The sequence below is a fragment of the Amblyomma mixtum genome, chromosome 2 (assembly GCF_055824585.1).
Source record: "Amblyomma mixtum isolate Tamu chromosome 2, ASM5582458v1, whole genome shotgun sequence".
Taxonomy (NCBI): Eukaryota; Metazoa; Arthropoda; class Arachnida; order Ixodida; family Ixodidae; genus Amblyomma; species Amblyomma mixtum.
This window is the reverse complement of record NC_143013.1, coordinates 249278689-249306524: the sequence shown is the minus strand read 5'-3', so window position 1 is coordinate 249306524 and position 27836 is coordinate 249278689. Positions and strand designations below refer to the sequence as shown.

Sequence of the window (27836 nt, the reverse complement as noted above, 5' to 3'; positions counted from 1 at the left end):
GCCACGTGCACTACCACGTTATCCATTTCGAAGAAGACGGCGAAAACAGAATGCGGATGATTATGCCAGTCTTTCGACCCTGCAGCATGTTTTTCCTAATTTTGTCCCTGCTACTTCCGTTTCTCCTCTGGACCTTCATTTATCCTTCACAAGACGAGGCGCCGTCCAGCAACAGATCATTTATATTTGAAACGCCCGGCTGCATGGTTCCGAACTATGACCCCTTCCACCCGATTACACTTCCTTTCTACCAAAGCACCTCCGAGAACGACAGCTATTGCCGCACGGACACCACGGTCGTCCACTTCAGCGGGTACAACGTTCCGGTGCTCGACGAAGCGCTCTTGGCAAGCAGGTATAAGTTGAAGCCCGAAGACATTGCCTGTTTCTACGCCGAAGTGCTGAGGAATGAAAGCGCTCCCTTTCCCGACGACACAAGCATTCTGGGGCCTCAGCACCGTGTCGCTTTCGGCGAGCCACTAACCGAGGCCGAGTACATCTCCCTATGGTGCAATAAGAGATCTTTCCGCGGCCGCGCCTTCTTTTCACAATACTTCCTGATACCGAAGAGGAAAAAGAAGAGTACAGGCAGGCCAATTGGGAACGACAAGCATATACAGGCATATACAGCTGCGGTGAGGTTTCGCAGTTACACAATATTTCAGGAATTTTCAGCCTCGGCGCTTACTTCATCCCCCGAATACAAGCATCTTCTGCACCCTTGGAGCAGCAAAGACTGGAGTTCGCGCAGACTGGAGGTCTCTTTCACGCGTTTGCGATGCCGAGTTCCTCTGCTAAATTTCTACCTTCACAGATCTGGTCTGGCGGTTTCTCCACTGTGCTCATTTTGTGCCGAGCCTGAGACAGTGGATCACTTCCTGCTGTTCTGCCGCCGATTCTCTTCTTTGAGGAGGCGCCTATTAGAAATTCCGTTTCATCAGCTGGGTCTGCCTGTGTCCACTGAGGTTGTTCTTTCCTTTGGCGCTACTTCGCTTGGACGAAGCAACAGGAGTGCGCGCTGTGCAGTTCAAAAATTTCTTTTAGAAACACAGCGACTCCCATGCTAATTATTTTTTTACTTTTTTTAATTTATTTATTTATTTATTTATTTTTCCCCCTTTTTGTTTTCATTTTTCTGATTATCAATCTCTTAATTTATTAATATTTTTTTTTTATTTTTTCTGCCTCTCTTTCAGTCAATACAAAATTGAACCATTCCAGATGTTGCATTCAAATCTGCACATTATGCCGTCCTCCCATCTTCGATCTCCCAGCTAACAGGACCCCTTTCGTTGCGTCGTCCAATCTGTCAGCCTATACCCTATTAATTCTCCTTTTCCTCTCAAGCTCCTAATCATTCCAACAGTTCACCGCCTGTGTCTTGGCCACTCCCCCGTAGTGGGTATGTGCCATTCTACTCGAGGCCAACCAACCAACCGACAAGCGGCTGAATGTGGTCATTGTCGGCTTGGACGCCACCTCGAGGCTCAACACCATTCGCCAGCTGCCCAGGACGAGACGTTTCCTGACTCAGACGCTGAAAGCCTATGAGTTCCGGGGATACAACAAGGTCGGACTCAACTCATTCCCCAACTTGATACCGTTTATGACGGGCAAGTCGGGCCCCGCCATCAGGGAATCCGTTGGAAACAGGTACGGTAATAGAAGATACTCTTTTGTTGCACAATATTTTCTCCGATTTAAAAAAATTGCCGACGATTACGTCTCTTCCTGATTGGAAATTTGAGCGCATCTCATCAGCTATTTGAGCTTTTCGATAGATTCAGTAAATAATTCCAGCAACTCTTGTATGTAATAACGTATAATTACAGACAACTTGTTATTTTTCACTTATATTCCTTCCTCAAGAAACACTCCACTAACAGCTCTTGTCATGAAGGAAGCTTAACGGTCGGAGAAATAGATGAACATATGCTCTACTTGCTGCACCAATGCCCGGTTCTCAAAGACGAGGTCTCAGCAAGTATTTCGCGAAGTTGTCAGAGCCATGGGAGGCGTTACGAGCGAAAGGAACGGGTTGTTCCCCCACATAAGTGCTAAGAAGTTTCAATTTCATTGCGGAAGCAATACTACTCGCACTTTCAAGCCTTCGCGTGACCCGGCCGCAGATACGTTTGACCTTTACCGGACTGAATATGGGCGACCAACTCGCTCCTTCAGATAGCCCGGCTGCAGTTACGCCGCGCCGTGCACCTGTGGCGCTACTGCCGCTGTGACGTCACGCCATCTGTAGATTGTTTTATTTCTCTCAATCGCAACAACATCGAAAACAAAATATACAAAAAATTACCAAAGACGCTTTCAGTCGTCGCGCAGCGGCGGCCGGTAGCCACGCGTGACCTGTAGACGCGGCGCACTGCGTTCCAAGACGCTTTCAGTCATCGCGTAGCGGCGGTCGGTAGCCACGCGTGATCTGCAGAAGCGGCGCACTGCGTTCCTTCAGTTGGAGGCTGGTTGGTTTACGGGGTTTAACATCGCAAAGTGACTAAGGCTATGAGAGACGCCGTAGTGGCGGGCTCCGGAATATTCGGCCACCTGGGGTTCTTCAACGTGCACTGACATCGCACAGTACACGGCCCTCTAGAATTTCTCCTCCAAAGAAATTCAACCGCTCTGGCCTGGATCGAACCCGCGTCTTTCGGGTCAGCAGCCGAGCACCCTAAACACTGTGAGCCACCGCGATGGAACATGCGCAGGCGCTTTTGCTTTCGCAACCTACCAGGCTTAACCAAAGCTAAGCCCCCGCCAATTTTTTCTTTATAGCTGCAGTAAAGTCCTCGCCCGCCTTACCACCCTGGCAGGTGGCAGTTAAAGGTTGATCGCAAGAGTTCGCTCACCGTTGTCAGCGCTAACGCATACAAACCAAATCTCTCTCTATTACCCCACGTACCAATAAGCGCGATTCAGGCACCCATGCCAGTTATAGGCCCTTCCTTTCCTTAAAATGATCTCAGTGTAAAATGTTTTCAACGCCAACGCCAAGGAACGCCGACGGCCTACGGCTTCGGTGCCGCGTTTCTGCCACAACGTTGTCAATGCCTGAAGCCCACATCTCTCTATCATCGCCTCGCGCACCTATTAGCACGATTTAGGCGTACACTGATCCAGGGAGGCAGTTATGCGCACTTGCTTTTCTGAAAGTCATCGCAGTGTGAAACGTTTTCAATGCTAACGTCAATGAATGCCGACGGCCTATGGCTTCAGTGCCGCGTTTCTGCCACAACCTTGTTAATGCCAAGGCATGCAGCGCACATCTGTCACTACCGCTAGCCACGTAGCTTAAAGCACGATTGAGCTGTCCACTGTTTTAAGGCGAAAGCCTTTAATGCCTCATACTGTCTTTACCAGCCGTGTATGACTGGTTAGCCAATAGTCATGGTTAGTCATGACTGGTTAGCCATGACTAACCATGACTGGTGACTGATTAGTCAGGACTGGTTAGTCATTAAGCAGTCATGACTAGTTAGTCATTATCCAGTCATGAGCACTTATGACTAGTTAATGACTGGTTAGTCATGACTAATCATGACTGGTTTGTCATGGCTGGTTAGTATTGACTAGCCAATCATTAACCAATCATGACTAGTTAGCAATAACCAATCATCACTAGTAAGTCATGGGTCATGACTAATTAGTCATGAATTGGGATCCAAATAGTCATGGCTAGCCAAACCATGGTGCCCTATAGCCGCCTAGTGTGTGCCAACGGCCGTGCGCTCGAAGTTGCATGATAAGGCTTTCGCCTCGCGCACTTTTAGATCGGTAAAGTGGCGCCTGAATTCTTTAAGAGGACAGTTATGCGCCCTCCCTCTGCTTTCCTAGTTCCCGCTCCACTGGTTTCGCAGTTTAAAGCGCGTTTAAGGTGTCCACTGCTGGTTACGAGGGACAACGGCGACGGCGACGCCGCGGAACAGAAACGGGCGCCAAAGTACTGACCTCTTTTTCTTTCTTCTGTTACTCCACCTTCCTCCCTTCCCTTACGGCGCGGTTCAGGTGTCCACCGAAGTATATGAGACAGATACTACGCCATTTCCTTTTGGCAAAAACATATTTGGCAATTTATGGCAAAGAGCTGCGCTGTAAAATTCCCGGGCTACGAACATATCGCATTTCTGCTCGCAATGAAGGCAGGAGCTCTGCCCTGACGTTAATTATACACCTTTTCTTACATCAGGTGCAGCGCTGCCAAAGCTAGCGCTCCTTTTTGCGCAACCTGCATCCGCGACACAAAATAGTGCGTTGCTTGTGGTGAGCGAAAAATAACAAATGATTTGCCGGCAAGCTTCGTGGATAATACATCTGTCATCAGCGTGACAAAAAACGTTATTATTGCGAGCGAATCGATCGAGATCTCTGATTCTATATTTTGCGTTTGTCGTATTTTTCCATTTCGCGTTTGCGCTGTCTCCGCAACCCTGGCCGCCGTGTTTACTCTTTCCGTCCGGCTCCCTGTCACTTTTGTGAAAGTGGTGTCCTGCTCAGCGGCCCCCGCTACCTGTCCTGTACGCTTTTCTCGAAGGTTAGTGCATCCAAGCTGTCAAGGCACGCCAAGCAAGTAGTTGCAAATGTGTACTCTCGTTCCGGGATCTGCTTTCCGGAGAAGTCTGTTCGGGAAGTGCTGAGTGCTGTGAGCGAGGATACCGGTGTGTCTCCCTATACCGTTGCCAAAATCAAGGAGGAGCGTCTGTGTGTGGGTCTTTGGCGTCTCCGAAGAAAACACCTCGCGTCGTGAAGATTTCAAGCTCGCGAAAAGTCAAGAATGACAGCTTCACAGTCCATGCCATTCGTCTGAAAGTGCACAGTGTGTACGCGAAGAGGGAAGTCCCAACACTGAACTGTGTGTTAAAGGCTGTCAGTGAGGACGACGACCTGCCGAACTTCATGGAAATGACGTTGTGGAGGTTGATGATGGACATCGGATTCATGTTTGAAAAAGAAACCTTGCGCTGATCGAGCGAAGTGACATCATTGCCTGGCATCGCAGGTGCCTGCGGGCGATCAAGGAATTCCGAGAACAGGGCAGGTACGAGTCGGTCCTTGCTTATTTTCTTCACATAGAGCTTGACATTAGCGTTGCAACCTCGTAGTCGTAACAGTGAGGGCTGCTTCAGAATGACACATTTAAAAGAAATCGTCTTAACCACGTTCCTCTTGCGGACCTTTTGCGTAGAGGTGACGTTTCACGGCCAGTTTTGCTCTACATTTGGGTGGGGCACGTGTCTGCATGGGTCATATTTAGTCGCTAAATCCCAATTTGTGCGGCAAGCAAAAACAACAAAACTGCCAAAAATGCCGTAGCACCGCAATGTGTACTGCCATCTCGCCGTCACCGTAGGAACGAATAAACAGCCGCCGTAAGCTGCCCGTTTCTCCAGTGGTGCGAGTTACTGACGCTACTGCTGCGAACGTTGGCAATTATTGTTCGCAGTCGCCACAAGTGAACAGATTTCATCGGGACCCTTAAACAAATTTTGTTGGGTCCCTGAAATTGTCTGTTTGTATTTCATGTTTTATGCTAAATAAATACTTACTTTCTTAAAAAAAAAAAATGTTGCCGAATTAGTCAAGTACCCCATGCAAACACACAGTGAATATAAACTGGCTACCAAATGGCGCCCGGGGCGCGAAATATAAGCCCGAACAAGGGAGCAATAAAGCCGAGATAATTCTTTTTCTCGATTGTCTTTGAGCGGCTGTTTGTGAGACAGTGGCCAGTAGTGTGTTTGTTGCAGTGCGTTGCGTACTTGCATGGTGCAGTGTGTTTCTTTACTTATAAGCATTAACTCGTGCACTCGGTTGTTTCGCATTTACGGGTGCATCATCTATCTAGATGAAGCATGGGTCAAAGCAGGGCACACAAACGAATACGTCTGGCAGGACAAGACTGTGAAGTGATCTCAGGATGCCTTCTTTAAAGTTTTAACAACGGGATTGGCTGCGCCTTCGGGCAAAGGGGGCCGTTTGATTCTTGTACATGCTGGGAGCAGTGCAACAAGATTCGTGGAAGATGCTGCTGACTTCTTCAGAGCAAAAAATCGAAACCAGGCTGTCTGCCACTCTGATATGGATGGCAACTACTGTGAGAAGTTGTTCACCGACAAGCTTTGCCAAACATTCTGGCCAATAGCATTGTCGTCATGGACAATGCCCCATATCATACCATGGCTCTTGAAAAAGGACCTACCAAGTCTACACGCAAAGCTGATATTCAGCTTTGGCTCACAAAGAAAGGTGTTCCGTGGTCACAGTACACAGTGAGGGAAGAACTGCTGCAGCTTTCTCAAACGGTAAACACACACAGCGTTGTGTACCGCATCGACACCATGGCGCCTACCCATGGCCACGAAGTGCTTCGTTTACCACCGTATCACTGCGAGTTCAATCCCATTGAACTTGTTTGGAGCGAGGCGAAGGGATACATCGCAAATCGCAACAAATGATTCACTTTGGCTGAAGTGGAAATGCTCCTGCCGGAAGCACTGGCCTCTGTAAGCCAGTAAAACTGGCAAAACTGTTGTGTTCATGTAGAGCAAGTTGGGGCTGAAGCATGGCAACGCGATATAATTGTTGACGCTGAAATTGAACCGGTTGTCTTCAGCATTTCTGACTGGTTCAACTCCTCCTCTGATGAGCCGAGCAAAATTTAAGTGCCATCGAGGAAATTGTTTGACTTCTAATTGATGTGTAATGCACATGCTACCAGCCGCCGCGGTGGCTCAGTGGTTATGGCGCTCGGTTGCTGACCCGAAAGACGTGGGTTCGATCCCGGCCGCGGCGGTCGAATTTCTTTGGGGGAGAAATTCTAGAGGCCCGTGTACTGTGCGATGTCAGTGCACTTTAAAGAACCCCAGATGGTCGAAATTTCCGGAGCCCTCCACTACGGCGTCTCTCATAGCCTTAGTCGCTTTGGGACGTTAAACCCCAAATCTGCAACTCTTGAGGCAGTACTATTTTCTGTCACTGTGTGAATCAACACTATATTCTAAATTTAACACTTAACACGGGAAAACAGGCTATATCGAGGTGGTGTGTGTAAAAATAATTGGACCCATCAGTTTAAATATACTGCTCTTTTGCCGCATATAATAGCCCAGTTATATAGCTCTCTTTTCAACGACAAAGGAAAACGTGGTTTGGTCAAGAACGAAAAACCTTATCAAAAACAAAAGAATATCAGATATGCACAAGAATGTTACACATATACAGTCAGAAAATAGGCAATTAAGAAGTCTAGAATATGTTCTCGGCGCGCCTGTATGATAAACCATATTTCTAAATTAACAGACATCTTGTTTCTGAACTTTGCGATCAGTAAAAAATAATTGCTCTCGCCAAGTCCTTTGGACTACTTTACAGCACACCGCCAAAGTCGGTCCCAGACTCTTTTGGCGAAGACTGGATCTGCCGCTAACCGGTTGCACGGAACAATTCATAGCATGCCAGGTACCTTAAGAGGGACCCACAAAAGAGTGCGTTCCTCGGCAACGGCGAAATCGAAAGTTGCAGACGGCCGCTTGTTAATCGGGCCACGGCGGAGAACTCACCAATGCGCTAATTAAACCCGACGAATGAACGTCATCTTTTCACACAAATCTCTCGCGTGCATCTAAAAAGTATAGTCAAAATGATGCAGAATCTCGAAAACCGTCACTGCTGACCAAAAGCCGGGAAGAGCTCACTAACTACGAATTTCGGACAGCTAACATAAACGCGGTATGCATCAAATGGAAAGATGAATGCAGTTCATTTAAGAACACGGCATAATATTCAAGCGATTCTGAACAAAACGAGATTTCTCATTCAAATCACGCAGAATTCAACTTGCGATGAAAAGCAAATGTGCGAAAAAAAAAGTTTCACCATGCGGGATTTGAACCTACCCACCCCAGTTGCCTGTCAACTATCTGAGCGACGCGATAGACCACACTGCCACAAAAGACAGCGGACTGATGCACCTCTATGTTTTTTTTTTGCGCACTACTTCCGTGGCCTTCCCAGCGTTGCACTTGATGCATGAAACGGGTTTAGAGGCAGTCGAAACAAGCGACCCGAACCTGATTTTTAGAGGTGGCATTCAATGGAATGTTTGGAATTTACTAAGATAGGGTTGCGGCGGTGCTGTTATAAAAAAAAAATGGCTGAGGCTTAGCTAAGGTTAAGCCTAGTCAGATGCGAAGCATATTGATGGCTAGGCTTGGTAATACATGGCTTTCCTTGGTTGAATACTTGGTCATTTTAGCACAACCACTACAAGCCTTCGTCGTGGGGGAAGACAACGGCATGGCTAAAGCGGAACACCGACTAACCCCGAGACGCGCGTTGGGTGAGCGCCTGGATTGCCACGGAAGCCGCGTCCGCCTGCCCGGTGGAGCGAGCGTTTCACCTACACCGAGTGTGAACGCGCGTTCGAAATGCGCGGGAGTGTGACGTCACCATACCACGTGATTCACACGGCGTGCAACCGCAGCGACGGCACAAGTTGGAGCCCCGGCTCTCATCTGTCGTGACGTCATTGTGTCACGTGGTGTGACGTCACCATAGCACGTGGTCTGCACGGCGTGCAACCGCAGCGACGGCACAAGATGGAGCCCCGTCTCTCATCTGTCGTGACGTCATTGTGTCACGTGGTGTGCACGGCGTGTAACCGTCACGAAGGGCTTGGGTTACCTATTGTAATATGCTTCGCATAAAAAAAAGATGCCCAGCCTTAGCTTGGTTAAGCCAAGAATGCGTTGCATATTGCGCGGTCTTTTTGCGCGAGGTATTGCTTGGCGGCCCTCGATTTTCTCAGCAGCTTTTCCACCATGACGTCACGCGCCGGCGAAGCGCCCCTAGCGGGGGGAGCGGGAGTCAGGTGGAGGCTGCGGCCGCGCGCGACCGCGCGAGTTGGGCCCAGCTTTTCCTCCGGCTGTCGTGACGTCCCGTCACATGGTTTGGTGGCTGCCCGGCCGCGCCCAAGGGCTGAACTGAGTGATTGCAATATGCTACACATAAAATGCATGTCGGCGAATTGCTCTTGCGTGAATTGCTCTTGCGTCCTCTTGCGTAGAACCCCTGCTCCTCGAGGAGCCGCCGCTGCGCCTAAAGGCCGATTCACACGTCGGTCCGCGCACTACGTTTTCATGCGTCACCATATTGAGAGGCGCGCTGTCGGTGACGAGTGACCTCAGCTCGCTGTCTCCTCCGACGTTACACACGCGCGCGCGCGGCACTGCTACGTCACGCTGGCCAAAGCGGGATTCTCTATACTCCGACGCCGCTTGACCACCGACGTCTTCGGCGCGCTCCTACGGTGCTGGCGTCGAAACGGAACATGTGCCTATTCTGCGCCGGGCGCGTCGAAGCCGCGAACCCAGAATGCACCGCGCGCGTCGTCTGCACAGCGCGTAGCCCGTATTAACTCTATGGCGTAGCCGCTACTCGCAAGCAGCAGGCCGGACGAATGGATTTCTGCGCATGCGCGCCGCGCGGCTCTGTCTCGCGTCCCATCACGCCGTAGCGATCGCCAGTTGCGCATGCGCAGTAGCGGTTCAAAGCTATAGCGTGCCGGGGCCGCTGCCGCGCGCTCTCCATCGCCTCTCACGCTCGCCTCATTGCTTTCGCAACCCTGCAGGTTTAACCAGAGCTAAGCCACTGCTTAGAATGGGGTGCTTAGAATAAGAATGGGGTGGAGCGCATATGGCAGGTTCTCTCAGATCATGAATGGTAGCTTACGAATATCCCTGAAGAGAAAAGTGTACAACAGGTGTATCTTACCGGTGCTCACCTATGGGGCAGGAACGTGGAGGCTAGCAAAGAGGGATCGGCTTAAGTTAAGAACAACGCAGCGAGCTATGGAAAGGAAAATGATAGGTGTAACGTTAAGACATCGGAAGAGGGCGGAGTGGGTGAGGGAACAAACGATACGAAAACGATACGATACAGAACGCACGGCCAGGACTGCCGTCAGCGCCACGAAGCGGTTGCCATCGGGTTCGAGGTAATGCACTCGGTATGTTTACGGTGGCTGACGATAGCTGATGCGAATTACGGCAGCTTGGCGCGCAATTTCTGGTTCCGGCGGTACGAAAACTGCGAAGCACGATGCGGGGGGGGGGGGGGGGGGGGGCGTGGAGGCCGCCGCGGCGAGAAAAATGCGCAGGAACATCCCCGCGACGAACGCGCTGTCCACGCGGCGATCAGGCAAAAGCGACAAAGCAGTCAAAGCGAGCTGCGCACTAGCTATCGTCAGCCGCCGTAAACGTGCCGGGAGTATTATCTCGCACCGATGGCTATCGCTTCGTGGCGCTGACGGCAGTCCACACCAAACGCTCCTTAATTCGTGTTAATTCTGTGGTGGGCTGTATTCTAAATTGAGACCGTAGGGTTTCTTAAATATTCCTGTTATTCATCAGTTTTCACACACCTGCAGGGTGACAGAAAACCGATGAGAGAATCTACTTATCCTATCATCGAGGGAAACACCAGATGGGAAGAGATGAATCAGGGAAAAGGTCGAGTGCAGATGCAATCATAAAATGCTTCCCAGTACCTGCGTAGCAAAGTGACTGAACCTCGTTGCTAGGCAAAATGTCGCAACGGCCAAACAAACACAGAGAGAGAGAAACCTTTATTGCCAGCAATAGGTTAGTGATGGTCTTGGGTTCATGAGCCGCTCCAGGTGGCTGGCAGTTCAAGTCTGTCGGCGACCTCCTGCGCACTTGCCGTGGCCCTGGACTGAGCGTCCGGGTCCGGGCTAGCGAGAACAGCTTCCCATTTTTCAAGCGGGCCAGATGTGACCATATCTTCCGGATGCGAATCCTCCGCGAGGTCTCGGATTACGTGGTGCGGTCTGAGCTGACAGTAGGAATATACCAAATCGGGAAAGATATTGGAATATGCCCACTGGTTTGGCTGCGACAGGCTCTTGAATTCATCCAGGCAAAATATTCATTAATTCACCTCCGGACACTCCCAGGTATGGCGGTCCTTCCATTTCCTCTTGAGGAAAAACACAGCGCACTCCTAAGACACGGACAAAGAAATGCAAGACGATACAGCACTGTATCGTCTTGCCTTTCTTTGTCCGTGTCTTAGGAGTGCGCTGTGTTTTTCCTCAAGATGAACTACCAACTAGCCCGCTCTTCCACCCTTGCAAGCTTCCATTTCCTGAGGCCAATTATTACCCTTTTTGCCCTGATATGCAGGGGTCACTTCGATGGACTGGCCCACCTGATGTCCGTGTACAACAAGAAACAGTACCTGACGCTGTTCCTTGAGGAAAGACCGGACGAGGGATTGTTCTGGTACCCAGTACACAGCGGGTTCAGGGAGGCACCTGCGGACTACTACCCCAGCGCACTCTTCCTCAAGTGGAAGACACCAACATGCTCTATTATTAGGTTAGTTTGCCTCTATGAGACTAATGCTTTTCCCTGCATGACACAGCTAGGCCTGCAAGCTGCCGTCTCAAAGGTACCATGGGGGCAGAAGTAACAGACGCCCCACCTCTCCAAGTCCCAAACCATGCTACTCTGCGTTGGGTCGCCATTCTTGTGACTTTGGGTACCCCACCGCTGCCACCAATGTTGTGACTTAGGCATCCCACCGCTGCCACCAATGTTGTGACTTTAGGGCATCCCACCGCTGTCACCAATGTTGTCACTTTAGGGCATCCCACCGCTATCACCAATGTTGTGCCATAGAGGTGGTCCCGTAGCGCTCGCCACCCGTTTTGTGGCTGTGCGCTGCCAGCTCTCCTGGCGGTAGCGTAGACTCCGAGTCCGGCGTCGGTGAGATCAAGAAAACGCTTTATACATTATGTACAGGGCATAATATAGTTCAACATCGGCACGGGGGCCGAGAGCTACACAACGCGACTGTTCTCGCACAGCGACGAACAGCGAGACACCAACGCGTCACACCATCCGACTCCACTCGTGAGCAGCACTCGACCACGGTGGGTCGGTCACTCGGTCACTCTCTCACTCCGGTAGTTGTAGCTGCTGCCCAAGCTGCAGCGGTGGGGCTTTTATAGCCTGAGGAACGGCGGTCACTCACAACTGTCCAATCCGAAGGCAGCACTCGACGGCAGTCCGAAAGGACCAACCAGCGACCGCGCCGGCCACCCGCTTCAAATTTTGCCGCGCGCGGTGACGCCCCGGGGAAAGGGAAATCGGCGCCTCGTAGTCTGGCACCCAGCGACGTGTCCAGGCACGCTGCTCGCCGATGCTTCTCCTTGAGACCCCGCTGACTTACGGCGCAGCACTAGGGCTTGTCAAAGGGACGTTCGCAGCAGAAAGTTTGCGGCCTGCAGATTTGGAATCCGGGCGGGTTTCCCGGCATAACAGCACCCCCGCCATCAGATAAGGCGCCGGGAAGACGAGCTGCTTCCACGTGGCTCGGATGCCTGGCGCGCATCTTCTCAGGCTCTTCCAAGTTCCCGTCCTGATAACTTCACGAGCACCAGGTCCCACTCGCAGGCCAGGAGCTGTGTTCACCTCGTTATCGCCAAGGCACCTCGACCAGCTTCGCTGAGGTCGTTCCGATCCCCTTGCTTCTCGCCACTGGTCATGGTTGGTCGTTCTGCAGACTACAAAACCGACCGGCAAAAGGCAACACCCAACACAAGCAAGTGCCCTCTGTCTCCCATCAAACACCAGACGAAGCCATAATTCAAATCAACTTAACTAAATTGATGGACCACTTTTTCTCCCGCTGCAACAAGAGGCATGTGTACGATCTGGTACACAAGGTTCAAACAACCATTTTACAAAGTATCCACACACCAAAATAGCAGGAGAACTTAATAATCAGCAATAATGATGAAAATCAGATTGGTCCCCTTGAAATCATTTGGACCGAAGACACACTACTGAGGAAGCAAATGAGGTCATTCATTTTTGCCCCTTTCTTCCTTCGAACATGATAGTTTGTCCCAAAGCGAGAGAAGGTAAGTAACGAGGAGGTCACTGAAAGAAGCGAGGCCTAGAATGCACGACTTAGAGCATCGGCGTTCGCGTTCAACCTTCCCTTCTTATAGCGGACAACGAGATTGTGCTGCTGGAGGGTCATGCTCCACCTCAGCAAACGACCGCTTTTAGACTAAATGTTACTTAACCAGGCTAGAGGGAAATGGTTCGTTTCCACAACAAACTCAGAACCGGAGACACAACAAGCCAGCTTCTGAACTGCCCACACAAGGAAGGCGCACTCTCTCTCCTCTGCCTCTTCCCTACAACTTAGTTTGCAACTCAAATACAAAATTGGTCGTTCATGATCGCTAGCATCTTCTTGGCATAGCACCGCTCCCATTACGCGATCGCTCGCGTAACATTCAAAGACGAAACCTTTCGGAAAGTCTGGTGCCGTTAGAACCGGCTTATGGCTCGCTCAAGGCTTGTTTCATCATTTGGAACGCATTCTCTTCCTGCGAGTCCCACGTCACCTTAACGGGCTCCGATTGCAAAGCTAACCCGCCGAAACCATGAATCACTCTGCCCATCAGGCTAGAGAAACAATACGGCTCGTTTCTAAGTCCGAAGCTCAAATTTTGGTTTGCCTCCATCTTTCCTTTTACATCTGAGTGAATGACCAAAAAAACAAACACTAAATACAAGAAAGATGTATTCTTAGAATCCACAAACTTCAGCCGCGCCCTGCGCGGTCGGGGTCGGACGGCCGCTCGACCAGCCGACGCTTCACAGAAGCTGAGGGGCTGATTAGTCACGCCTCTCCGCGACATGCGTCCAAAGCCTAGGCAGCGCTTGGAAGGCCGAAAGCGAGAGGGGCGCTTCCTCCTTTCTCGGTCCCACTCATGTCGTTTCCCTTTCTGACTAGCGCGTGCACTGTGGCGCTCTTTTGTGTGGCGACCGCGCACCCTTCTCAGGAGTCCATCACGCCCGTCCCGAATCCTAGGAATTCTTCTGCGGTTCTTCCACAGCGGCGTAGTACGCTTTAGACTAGGCTGCGCCTGGTGAATCGGCTTTCCTTTTACGCGACGCCTGCGAACTCTTGGGCTCCAAGGTGACAACTTCGGGCTCTTACGCACATTGCCGGCCCTCGATCGTACAAGCTTCTTCCGCACTTTTCCCTTTTTAGCGCAACCTTTCACAATGGTTTTTCTTCTACGCCGCCTCTTTTTGGGAACTGCCCTAGCGGATCTGTTGTGCGATTCCCCGGTTATTTCGGTGCCCTCATCCTTCAAGCTACCAGCCTTCTTCTGACCAGCAAAATCTGGTCTTGAAGAATTCATGCACTCCTCCCGAGCAAGACTTTCCTCGCGCAGCCACAAAACCTGCGCTTTTCTAGCAGTGTCAGGCGTCGGTTCAGCTGACGAACCGTTCGGTGCTGTTTCCTTTGAGCACAATAGCTCGTTTTCCGGCAGTCTATCACAAGACGCTGGAGTTTGACCTTCACTAAGCTGATCTTTGTCTCGATGCAGCGCTGAGCAGCATTCCTCGCCTACAATCGAACTCTCAGTTGGCGCTATCGGTGCGCCACTGCCCGTCGCGCACTCAGAGCGACCTGTCTCAATTTCCGCAGAGAACAGCTGCTCGCTCTCCTGTGGTCTACATCTTGGCGCTACGCCTTCATCTTTCAGGATCGCAGCGGTAATCTCTGTAGCATCGCAACTTTACAGCTAACGCTGCGCTCTGGCTTGGCGCTTCAGCGTCACCGTTATGTGACTCACAGCCACGCTCTGGGCCGCAGATTAGAGCCTCAATGTCATTACCCTTGCACACGTGCTCAAATTTCTCGAGGTATCTATCCCTATCCTCGCCGACGACCATGAGCGGCAGTTGGTCGCTTATTCTTGGACCGTTAGATGGAACCGTTGTAGAAGCAAGAATAGGCGTTGGCGAGGTTTCGAGCAGCTCCAGCTCCATCATTCTTACCTCGTGCTCTCTAAGCGCCTGGCGCTCCCGCCTCTCCTCTTCTTCCCTTTTCTCCTCGCGACGTTCCTTTTCCCTCTTTTCCTCCCGCTCGCGCCGTTCAATGACATCAGCCCAGGCCTCTTCGGCTTCCTCAGCCGTCACGTCCTCGGTTCTCATGACCTCAAGGATCGCATTCTTTCTTTTTGCTGGGCCCAAATCAATGCCCAACTCCTCACAAATTTGGAGAAGTTCTTTGACCTTGTAACCCTCCATCGTTCACAGTGGCCTCTTGCTGTTTGCACTTTTAGAAAATACTTGCCGTACACTACTATATCACTACTAGTTAGCCACGCGCAAGCATTTCACACACTGCCTTATTTTCCCCTTCAGCATCCCTTGGTTTTCAAAACACTCTTCCTAGGCTTGAAACACACAAGGTTAACACAATGCTACACCGAATTTCTCTAAGCTACCATAACCTGTGTTAGAGAAAGTCTGGCGTTTGAGCAAAACTTCAGGCACTCACCGCGCCGAGGTTGCTGATGTCGGTCGATCCCATAGCTGCCATCCAATGTTGTGACTTTGGGCACCCCACCGCTGCCACCAATGTTGTGACTTAGGCATCCCACCGCTGCCACCAATGTTGTGACTTTAGGGCATCCCACCGCTATCCCCAATGTTGTGCCATAGAGGTGGTCCCGTAGCGCTCGCCACCCGTTTTGTGGCTGTGCGCTGCCAGCTCTCCTGGCGGTAGCGTAGACTCCCAGTCCGGCGTCGGTGAGATCAAGAAAACGCTTTATACATTATGTACAGGGCATAATATAGTTCAACATCGGCACGGGGGCCGAGAGCTACACAACGCGACTGTTCTCGCACAGCGACGAACAGCGAGACACCAACGCGTCACACCATCCGACTCCACTCGTGAGCAGCACTCGACCACGGTGGGTCGGTCACTCGGTCACTCTCTCACTCCGGTAGTTGTAGCTGCTGCCCAAGCTGCAGCGGTGGGGCTTTTATAGCCTGAGGAACGGCGGTCACTCACAACTGTCCAATCCGAAGGCAGCACTCGACGGCAGTCCGAAAGGACCAACCAGCGACCGCGCCGGCCACCCGCTTCTAATTTTGCCGTGTGCGGTGACGCCCCGTGGAAAGGGAAAGCGGCGCCTCGTAGTCTGGCACCCAGCGACGTGTCCAGGCACGCTGCTCGCCGATGCTTCTCCTTGAGACCCCGCTGACTTACGGCGCAGCACTAGGGCTTGTCAAAGGGACGTTCGCAGCAGAAAGTTTGCGGCCTGCAGATTTGGAATCCGGGCGGGTTTCCCGGCATAACACCATCTGATAAAGCTCGTCTGGTCTCGAACTGAGCCCACTGCTCCGGCCTGGAAACCAGAAGTTGATGGTTTACGGGGGTTTAACGTCATAAAGATACTCATGCTCTGTGGGACGCCGTAGTGAAGGGCTCCAGAAATTTCGACCACCTGGGGTTCTTTAACGTGCACTGACCTCGCATAGTACACGGGTCTCTAGGATTTCGCCTGTTTTGTCAGGTGGCGCGCCCACGCAGTGTGGCACGGGCCGGAACTGTTATAGAAGAAGGGTGAGTTGGGCGAGTTGGTACCGGTTCATTATGAAACAACAGCGCGAAAAAGACGGGCACAACAGTGAAGACGACAAAACGAACGCAGGCTCTCAACTAACTTTATTTGACTTTAAATGCAATTTATGCGCATGAGCATCTAGAAGAAATTGCACATAAGGAAAAGGAATAAATAATATAGTCACAGATAAGAAACAACATATATAATTCACTGAGCCCTCAGCTTGTGCCGAGGCGGCGGAATTTCTTTGGAAGAGAACTTCTAGAGGCCCGTGTACTGAGCGATGTCAGTGCACGTTAAAGATCCCCAGGTAGTCGAATTTTCCGGAGCCCTTCACTACCGCGTTTCAAATAGCCTGGGTCGCTTTTTGACGTTAAACCCGATAAACCAAACCAAACCAAACAATCAACTTGTGTCCAGAAATGCGAGCTCTTTTTCCATAAGAACCATTGTGGCCTTGCTGATGCACTTGACCGGGTATTTTGCGATATCGCATTATTCCATAGCTTCTCGCGTGGTCTTATTGCTGTGTGTATGCAATACTATAGGTGTGTTCAAAAAGGGGGAGCACCCGCTGCACGTGAGACAGTGCTTGACAATGTGGGAATCCGGGTGGTTACTTTCGCCATTTTTGTTGTGTTCCCGAAGGGCCGTGTTCATACATTGTCCAGCCTGGCCTACGTAAATGGCTCCGCATGACAACCTGATCTGATACACTAGGCCTTCATTTGACACAACGAACTGCTTCTCATGGCGTATGGTACGACCCTTGCGAGCACCTCGGTTCGGGGCTTCCAGCTTACGATGCACCTTTGGACACATGCGGGCCAGATTAAAGGGACCGGACAAAAGTACATCAACTTGATACCCCTTCGCCACATTATACAACCCATGCGAGAAGCGATGTACCGTCTTTGTCAAAAGTAACCAGGCTGCGTGGTTTGCTTCTAGCTTGTATGGTGGAGCCCTTGTGGCTTTTCTAAAGATCAAAACGTGTTGGAAGGTAAGAAGACCGCAGTCCTTACCTTTAACGACCTTTTCAACTTCAGGGAAGCTGTAAGGGCTCGGTTGCGAAGCCGAAACCGAAACAAGACCGTCCCAAGTCGAAAGGCAAGACAAGCCGAGCAAGCTGGGAAAGAGAAACCAAGGAGCGCCCCTTGGAACGGCAGTCGTGTCATATAACCTGAAATAAACGGATGTCGTTTGTACTCTCTAAACGAAGTTGTCTATATTTAACGAACGCGACATAATATAAGCTGGTGCCGAAACCCGGGATATACCCCGAGGCCTAACGAAGACGACTACCTGGATGCGACCTACGGCGACGAATAACGAAGAAAAAGCCCATTCGACTCCAAAGCCGCCGCCCAGTGCTACCGAGTGCAGCGACATGGACATACACGAAGCGAAGAGATCAGCTGTCCAATCACAGGTGACTCGACTCATTGCGGAAATTGACTCCTGCATGAAAAGCCGCACGGGCAACGAAAAGGAACTCAGTGTCTTTTTGGCAAGAATGAGCTCTCTGCAGACCCGTCTAAACGAAGCTAACTCCGCTATTGAGACGCTATTGCCAGCGAAAGAAGCGGAACAGGACTATATCGAAACCATCGAGTATGACGACAAGGAAATCCAAGGAAAGAGGCAGCTGAAAGAAGAGCCATCACCAAGCAACAACGCAGGGCGGCAACCGCGACCTGCCAGGTGAAGCTTCCAAAATTAGAGCTCGTAAAGTTTGGCGGGAAAGATGTGTCCTGGCAAGAATTTTGGGAACAGTACGAGCAAATGATTCACAAGAACGATCGGCTAACGACCTTGGACAAGTTGGGGTACTTCAAATCCGTTCTGACTGGCGAAGCAGCAAGAACGATCAAGGGCCTTCCCCCCACATCGCAGTGCTATGGCGACGCCATCTTGCTGCTGAAAAAAATGGCTGAGGCTTAGCTTAGGTTAAGCCTAGTCAGATGCGAAGCATATTGTCGCCGAATTGCATATCGAGCGCGCCGCTTGGCTAGACGTTCTTCACGCTCTTCATCAGTCTCTGTAGCACGCCGCAACTTTTGCTTCTCATTCCAACGAGCAGCCCTGTCTCCAGGAGGCATCTCTATCCCGTGTACGCGTAGCAGAGGCAGGCGCACCCCCTTGTATACCGCCGCTCCAGCATCACGTGTTCACTACAGCGCACCTAGCGGCAGAAGCAGGAAACACATTGGTCGCGACGCCTCGCGCGACGGCGCGAGCTGGGGCCCCGTTTCTCCTATGTCGTTACGTCACGCATCACGTGGTCCTCCTTGGTCGCGACGCCTCGCGCGACGGCGCGAGCTGGGCCCCCGTTTCTCATCTGCTGTGACGTTACGCACCACGTGGTCATCCTTGGTCACGACGCCTCGCGCGACGGCGCGAGTTGGGCCCCCGTTTTTCATCTGCTGTGACGTCACGAATCACGTGGTATGACATGGAGGTCACGAAAGGTCAATGGTAACGACACCGCCGCGCTCGAGGAGCTGGGTTGGGCTATTTTAGTATGCTTCGCATAAAATGCTTCGGCGCTGAGGACGCCATCGTACAAGCGCACATGCGAAAGCTCTTGGACCTTGAACCGGTGCGAAATGCCGAAGACATACGGTCCCTCCGACGGTTGTACGATGTCCTCGTCTCTCGCCTTCGCGGGCTGGAGGCGCCCGGCCAGAAACAGGAGACCTACGGCACGCTCCTCTACCCCGTCGTACAGCGCGCCCTGCCGAAAGAAATATTGCTCTAGTTTCACCGAGCCGTGGCGAGGGAAGAAACCTTCAAAACGTCAACACAGAACACGGAACAAACTGGATCTGCGCTGCGGAGCGACGACGCACCGGGGCAGCCGACAGAAACAGCTACAAAAGGTACTCCGTCTATATTCTCGAAGTTACTTGACTCTCTGAGGATTGAAGTGCAAAGCCCCGAGAATCTGGTTGCACAGCAGTGTACTGGCAAGAAGCACCAGGTGTCAATGCTGAAGACGTTAAACTTAACTGGGAGTTACTAGAAGAGCACTGGAACGAAATTTAAATCATCAGCTGCTGTACTGCAGAAATCAGCAAGAACAGATCATTGTTTTCTATGCAGGGAGAATAACCACGAAACCGCAGCCTGCCATTGTGGCATTTCGTTAGAATAATAGAAGAAAATGCTACGTTTGGGAATACGTTGTTTCCGCTGCATGAAAACAAATCACCGTTCTAACGAATGCAGAAGCAGCATTAAATGCGGTAACTGTGCAGGGCGGCATGCGACAGCAATGTGCGACCCAGAATTTACTCATCCGAAAGTCAAAGCAAATGCAACCGATGTGACAACAGTCCCAGTGAATTTGCGATCTGCAGTGAAAGAAACTCACAAACGAGAAGTATTGCTACAAACGGCAACGGCATTGTGTGCCGGTGATATGAAAGCGGTATACTTAGGTGCTCTCTTTGACGGCGGAAGGCAACGTTCATTCATTACGAAGCGAGCCTCCAAAGAACTCGGGTGTCGAGTTCTTGGAGCAGAAACTTTGAAAGTTGGCGTGTTCGGTGGGCACCAGTCAGAGCGAGACTTAACAGAGGGCTGGTGTCGCTAACCGCACAAAACAGGAAGATTCAACAGATCGAAGTTCTTGAGACGGACATCATATGCGAACAACGAATCCCGATTCCTGAACACAGGACCAAGGAACTACTTGGACCGTTGGCTGCGGCCGACAGGACCTGCGGTAACGAAAGAGGTGACATCGACCTCCTCATCGGAGCAGAGCATTACAGGGAATTTGTGACTGGAAGAAGCAAGCAGCTAGACGGAAAACTCCGAGCAGTCGAGACTGCATTTGGGTGGTGCATTCAAGTACCTGTAGGAATAAACATAATTGACTCACAGAGCATGCAAACCATTCCCTTCGCATATCATTGGCCGAGAGTGAGACCATGAACTGCTTAGAACGTTTCTGGACCCTGGAGTCTATCGGAGTCATGGATAACGACGACTGTGTTGGGCGACAGCTACTCAAATCTTTCGAAGCCAATATCAGGCGTAGTGGATCTCGATACGAGGTAGCCCTTCCCTGGAAGCAAAACATAGATCTTAGTGACAACAAGGAGACTGCGAAAAAACGCCTGTCCCAGCTGACAAACCGTCTTCGAAGAAATCCTGAATTCCTGGAAGCCTACGACGCAGTCATCAGACAGTATTGCATGTAAGACATAGCTGAGACAGTAGCAGAAAAAGAACAGGGAAAACTGATTTACTACATGCCTCATCAGCCAGTGTTCCGAGAAACGAGCAATACCACAAGACTGCGAGTGGTTTTCGATGCTTCTTCGCATGGACCGAAGTTAAAGTCATTGAATCAAAACCTAGAGAGTGGTCCGAATTTGACAGCCAACCTTGTCGCACTGCTACTGAATTTCAGGAGCAGCAGAATCGCCTTGGTGGCAGATATGGAAAAGGCATTCTTAAAAATAGAGATAAGAGCGAACGACAGAGACGCATTGCGCTTTCTGTGGTACCACAGGAAACCAGGTACGAGTGGACCAGCAGGTGAGGTGCAGACTTTGCGAATGAAGCGAGTTCCTTTCAGAATCACAGTGAGTCCTTTCTTGTTGACAGCAACTCTTCAGCATCACTTGAAGAATATGGAAGAAGAGTATCCGGACACAGCATCACTGCTGGCGCATTCCTTATATGTGGATGACCTCTTAACGGGAGCAGAAAATGAAGGGGGAGCCCTGAAGATCTATGAAGAAGCTAGGATCATCTTCAGCGCGGCCTCTATGACACTCCACAAGTGGGCGCCAACAACCAGGCATTGAACGAACGGTTTGCGACGGATGGTTGTCAAGCAAGACAGTTGGGATACCTCCCAGGGGTCCTTAATGTGTTAGGACTAACGTGGAATCACAGCACAGATAATCTCACTTTCACCCCACAGTCTATCGAGCTACCTGAGCCAGGAACAAGTACTAAAAGGTCTGTTCTGAAGACTACACCAAGACTGTATGACCCACTTGGATGGCTAGCTCCATTCACAGTCCGGGCAAAGGCTTTATTCCAAGAGCTGTGGCAAAGAAACGTGAAATGGGATGACATCCTACCAGAGGATCTGGACGCAAAATGGATGCGGTGGTGCGAGGAACTAACCGAACTGAAAAGAATTCAAGTGCAGCGCTGCTACAAAGCAGACACAGTCGAACCTGCCATCAAAACTGTACTGCACGTATTTGCTGACGCCAGCCCAGTGGCATACGGGGCAGTGGCCTACATCTGCGTAACAGATGCGGATGGCATCGCAACTTCGAGCATCCTCATTAGCAAGTCGAGGGTCGCTCCGATCAAGCAACTGACTCTTCCGAGACTCAAATTGATGGCGTGTCTCTTAGCGGCCAGACTGAGTCGATACATCCAGAATAGCCTGAAGGAACCACCACAAGTGACACATTTCTGGACAGACTCGGCTATCGCATTGCATTGGATCACGGGAGAACCTTCGCAATGGAAACAGTTTGTGAGGAATCGCGTGGCTGAAATTCAGCATCTTACCGACACCTCGGCATGGAGACGCTGTCCCGGGTCCGAGAATCCGGCGGATCCCATGAGCAGGGGAGTTACAGCTGATGAGCCTGTTGAGACTTCCACCTGGTGGGAAGGAACGCCCTGGATGAAGGCGACTGAAAACAATTGGCCACACTTCTCTACACAAAGCAACATTCCGACAGTGGACGAAGAAAAGCGAATTGTGGAAGTCCTTCATACAACGAGCTCCACTGAAGTTCCAAAGCTGTTAGACCCAGATCGATACAGCAGTGCGACAAAACTCTTCCCAGTGACAGCTTGGATATTAAGATATGTGAACAAGCTACGACATCTGAGCACTAACAAAGGAACACTGACGGCAGTTGAACTGGATGATGCCGAGAAATACTGGATACGACAAGCTCAGCGAGAAGACCTGGAGAGGGAAATTGAGTGTGCGAAAAAAAGGAGATCGCTTTCCAGCAGACTCGCCCTTGAAGAACACTCCAGTGTTTGTTGACAACGACAGTATTCTCCGTATAAGCGGCAGACTTCAACAGAGTGGCAAGCCGTACAAGGAATGCCATCCAATTGTACTGTCGAGGCGACATCACCTAGCCACATTGCTCGTGCGTCAAGCTCATCACCAAATACTACACGGGGGAGCACGGGATACTTTCGTACAGTTGAGAGAAAAGTACCATGCTGTACGAGCCCGCCAGCTGGTAAAAAGAATCATCAAAGGGTGCATAACCTGCCAACGCTACAATGCACATCCAGCATCGGAAGTTACTGCACCGCTTCCACATGATCGAGTGACCCAGGCTCAACCCTTTGAGGTCACAGGGGTGGACTTTGCAGGGCCACTTCTAGTAAAAGGAGAAAACTCGCTGTACAAGTCCTATATCACGCTGTTCACCTGTGCCGTGACACGGGCAGTTCACTTAGAGCTTGCGAGGGACATGACAGCAGAGTCGTTCTTGATGACCTTCAGACGTTTCATCTCAAGAAGAGGTGTACCCAGAGTCATCTACAGTTACAACGCGCTTTCCTTCAAGAAAGCCAACCGAGATCTTTCATACCTCCGGAACTCTATCCGGAAACCGGAGGTTCTTCACTACTTTGCAAAGACACGAATCGAATGGAAGTTCATAGTAGAGCGTGCTCCATGGTGGGGTGGCTTTTATGAGCGACTCGTCGGATCATCCAAATTTGCGCTGAAGAAAGTTATCGCTGCCAAGTTTCTGTCCTTCGACGAGCTAGCAACGACCTTGGCCGAAATTGAAGCTGGCCTTGAACTCAAGACCACTAACTCACGTATACGACGGACCGGAACAACCGGAACCTCTTTGCCCTTCCTTCTTCTTGACAGGAAGACGCCTCACGTCACTGCCTAGCGTGGGAAAAAACGACGATGACCAAATCAACATATCCCTTCAGAAACTGTGGACCCGACGTCAACACACCACATAAGCTTTCTGTCGTAGGTGGACCAGAGACTACCTTCAGGAACTGCGAAATGTGCAGAGTCAGAACGAACGTCAAGGAAAAGTGATCAAGGAAGGCGACTTGATTCTTCTTCGCGACAGTCTTCAACCACGGCAGCAGTGGAAGACCCCAAGGATTGTTAAATTGTTTCCGGGAAGAGAAGGGAAGGTGCGATCATGCCTTCTGAGACTACCGGGAGGATCAACCCTCAAGAGACCAATCCAACTCGTGTATCCTCTACAGTTAACGCAAAAGGAAAAAATGACTGAAGCCATTTTCGGCGGGGGGGGGGGGGGGGGGGGATGCGTTGCGAAACCGAAACCGAAACAAGACCGCCCCAAGTCGAAAGGCAAGACAAGCCGAGCAAGCTGGGAAAGAGAAACCAAGGAGCGCCCCTTAGGACGGCAGTCGTGTCATGTAACCTGAAATAAACGTATGTCGTTTGTACTCGCTAAAAGAAGTTGTCTATTTTTAACGAACGCGACAGGCTCCACTGTACGGGCTAGATGCAAATCATGCAGCCTGGTTACTTTTGGCAAAGGCTGTACATAAGGAATGGCGGCGAACGTATTACTTTTATCCCTGTCGGGTTGGTGGCTAGTGTGGGAAAACCTGATTCTTATTCCTTTAGGTAGCTCACCCGGGCAAACAACTGGGGCAAGTGCATCAGCAAGGCCACAATAGTTGTTACAGGTAAACAGCTCGCATTCCTGGACACAAGCTGAGGGCTCAATGGATTATACGTTCTTTCTTATCTGTGAATACACTATTTCTTCCTTTTCCTTACGCGCAATTTCTTCCGGATGTTTATACGTATAAATTGCATCTGAAGTCGAATAATGTTGAGAGTCAGCGCTCGGTTTGTCGTCTTTACTGTTGCCCCGTCTTCTTCGCGCTGTTGTTTAATAGTGGATTTGCTACTTTGGCTACCGACGGTGCATATAAGTACTCCTACGCCACTACATAAATTTACTCTCCACTTAAACACTCGTTCGTGGAGTCACCTGGTGGCACTTATTAGTTCGCGGGCATGCTGCTCTATTTTCAAACTTCCCCCGTACAATTCCTCTACGATGAAAACGCTTTAGGATTATCACGGGTTTCGACCGCCTATGGATCTTGAACTGCGTCGCAATTTGATTAACTTAAATGTTATACATTACATGTGTATAGATTCAGGGCCATATTCATGGCTAATTCGTCACAAAACGCTCCTCCAAACCAGCATAAGGCTGCCAGGCAACACTTTTGGAACCTCGCAACAGCTAGCCTTGTGATCCCGGCTGGTTTCCAGCGGTAAAAATAACGATGTGATGACAGTTGAGGTCGCAGAATACAACAGTTATTTGTTTCAGAGCCAGGGACTTACGCTACAGATTTCTCTTAACGGACACCTGATTCAGAAATATGATTAAGAAACGACAAAGTATGAAAGCGTCTAACCCTACCAGCAGAATAGAACTGGCAGAGCTATCTAATTTAATAAATAAGCATAAGATAGCCGCCATAAGGAAGTTTAACATAGAGAAAATCGACCATGATCTAAGGAATTGAGGTAGCCTTAAAGCAGTGAAGAGAAAACTAGGCATAGGTAAAACCAGATGTATGTGCTAAGAGTGAAAGAGGGAAATGTAATTAGCAATATGAATAAGATAGTTAAAGTAGCCGAAGAGTTCAGCACAAATCTATACAGTAGCGAATAAAATCAGAACTTTAATGAGAGTCAGAAGAGCACAGCAATGGGACGTACCGCAAGAAGGAGGAAGTATAGAAAGCCTTACGAGCATCTAAAGAGGAAAGCAGCTGACGAGGATCAGGTTATAGCAGATATCTTGAAGGACGGAAGAGAGATTCTGCTGGAAAAACTAGCCACCCTGTATACGCAATGCCTTATGAACTCGAGCCTACCAGAAGCATGGAAGAACGCTAACATTATCTTATATCATAAGAAAGAAGACGTCAAGGACTTGAAAAATTACAGACCGATCAGCTTACTGTCTGTTGCCTACAAGGTATTTTCTAGGGTAATCGCAAATTGAATCAGGACAACCTTAGATTTTAATCAGCCAAATGATCAGGCGGGTTTTTGTAAAAGATACTCGACAATAGACCATATTTACACTGTCGATCAGCTGATAGAACTGTGCAGAGTTCATCCAACCCCTATATATACCGTTCATTGATAGGGAGAAAGCATTTGACTCAGCTGAAACCTGCGCAGTCATACAGGCATTGCGGATTCAGGGTGTAGAAAAAAAATGTCTTATGTGAAAATATTGGCACATGTCTATAAAACTGCTCAGCTACAATATACCTTTATAAAGTCAGCAATAAAATCCCAGTAAGGAAGGGTGGCATGGAGGGAGGCAAGACCTCGCCAATGCTATTCACCGCCTGTGAGGCCTGGGTTGGGAACAGTTCGTGGTAAGAGTTAATCGAGAATAGCTAAGTAATTTGCGAATCTCTGACCACATTGCATTGCTAACTCACTCAAGGGATGAGCTGCAAAGTATGATCAATGAGTTAGATACTCAGAGCCTAACGCTAGGTCGTAAAATTAACATGCAGACGACGAAAGTAATGTTCAACAGTGTCGCAAGGGAACACCAGTTCACAATATGTAACCAGTTGCTGGAAGTGGTAAGGAAATACGTGTACTTAGGGGAGGTAGTGGCTGCTGATCCGGTTCATGAGAGGTAAATAACTTGAAGAATAAGAATGGGGGGGAGCGCATGCGGCACCTTCTGTCAGATCATGAATGGCAGTTTACCAATACCCCTCAAGAGAAAAGTATATAGCAGCTGCATCTGACCGGTACTAACCTACGGGGCAGAAACGTTGAGACTAGCGAAGAGGGTAGAGCTAAGGTGTAACGTTAAGAGACCGCAAGCGGGCAGAGTGGGTGAGGGAACAAACGCGAATTAATGACAACCTAGTCGAAATCAAGGGGAAGAAATCGGCTTGGGCATGGCATGTAATGGGGAAGCAAGATAGCCACTTGTCCTTAATGGTAACAAAGCAGATTCCACGAGAAGGCAAGCTTAGCAAGGGCGCGAGAAAGTTAGATTGGCGGAGGAGATTAAGAAGTTTACGGAGGTAGTGCCCTCATTTCACTTCCCCCTCAGTCTTATCCTTCATGGCGTAGTTGATGTGCCCACTGAGAAGCGAGACCGCTATGTGCCGTTGCTTTCCTCACAACCAATTTTATTTTCCTCTACAAGTGACTTAAGCCGTTCTGCGCGTCGTGCCAGTTTCCTAATATTTTCCTACCTGTGATATTTCCAGGTACATCGCGCAGCTTCTGTCGTTCAGGGACCAGAAGATTTTCGCCTACCTCTGGTTTTCCTACCTGACACACAACGACTTAAACGAAGTGGGCTACCTGGACCAACCGCTGGAAGCCATGTTGAAAAGCACGCACTCTTGCGGCGCCCTCAACGACACCGCGCTTCTGGTGTTCGCCGACCACGGACTCCGATTCGGGCCGAGCCGAAAGACCGAGATGGGTCGCCAGGAAGACAACATGCCAGCCTGCTTATTGGCGCTGCCTCGCCACTTTCTACGGCAATATCCCGAGGCTGCGGTGAACCTTGAAGTGAATCAGCGGCGCCTCGTAACAGCGTACGACTTGCACGCGACCCTTCTGACTCTGGCCGAACTGCCAAGCTTCAAGCCTGCTGTTACCGCTCGCGGCCTAAGCCTGTTCGGAAGAATTCCGCCCGAACGCACCTGCGCCGATGCCTACGTACCTCACGAGTACTGTCCGTGTACAAACCACTACGTGGTGTCTGGGCAGCACCCCGCAGCTGCCCACCAGCTCTCCCTTGAAGTGGTGGCTTATATTAACAAGCTTGCGAATGCCACGTTCCCCGGCAAATGCTTCTCGTGGAAGCTTATGCGCGTGGAAGACGCGGCTTTTTCTAAGCCACTTAACGACACCAGTGGCGATGGTGGAAGGCTGCTCTTCCGGCTCACCCTAATGACCTCACCGGAGGCCGTCTTTGAGGTCAGTGGCTTCGCGAAACCCGGTCGAGCGGCCAACTCGTGGCCGAAAGTGCGAGTCACGTCGATCGGAAGGTTGGACGCGTTCAGGAACAAGACAAAGTGCCTCCAACAGCACGATTACCAAAAACTTTGCAGGTGTCGCTCGATGGGGTGGTGAGGCGTATTAATTTTTAAAGATATGGACACAGGAAGAACTGGCATTTCTTACACTGGCCATAATTTTGATTTGTGACTTCATTTCCTGTTTTCCTGATGCTGTTCTCTTCTGTTATTTTTGCGATAATGTTTTTGTTGTCCTTCTGCGTACGCACACAGATATCGAATAAAACAAAAATATGAACAA

The 27836-nt window shown here is 50.3% G+C and overlaps 1 protein-coding gene across 1 annotated transcript; it reads left to right on the top strand.

The window, feature by feature from the left end:
- The first annotated feature begins 203 nt into the window (after positions 1 to 203).
- LOC149363437 (uncharacterized) lies at positions 204 to 27836 on the top strand. Its single transcript, XM_089568547.1, has 4 exons — positions 204 to 596; positions 1430 to 1653; positions 11208 to 11402; positions 26774 to 27836. Exons 1-4 carry the CDS (start codon positions 204 to 206, stop codon positions 27648 to 27650), a joined length of 1689 nt encoding a protein of 562 aa, XP_089424673.1. The 3' UTR covers positions 27651 to 27836.

Coding starts and splice junctions, on each gene's coding strand:
- LOC149363437 (XM_089568547.1), top strand. CDS start 204: ATGGTTCCGAACTATGACCCCTTCCACCCGATTACACTTCCTTTCTAC. Junction 597..1,429: donor AGAAGAGTACAGGCAGGCCA/ATTGGGAACGAC, acceptor CTCGAGGCCAAC/CAACCAACCGACAAGCGGCT. Junction 1,654..11,207: donor AGGGAATCCGTTGGAAACAG/GTACGGTAATAG, acceptor CCTGATATGCAG/GGGTCACTTCGATGGACTGG.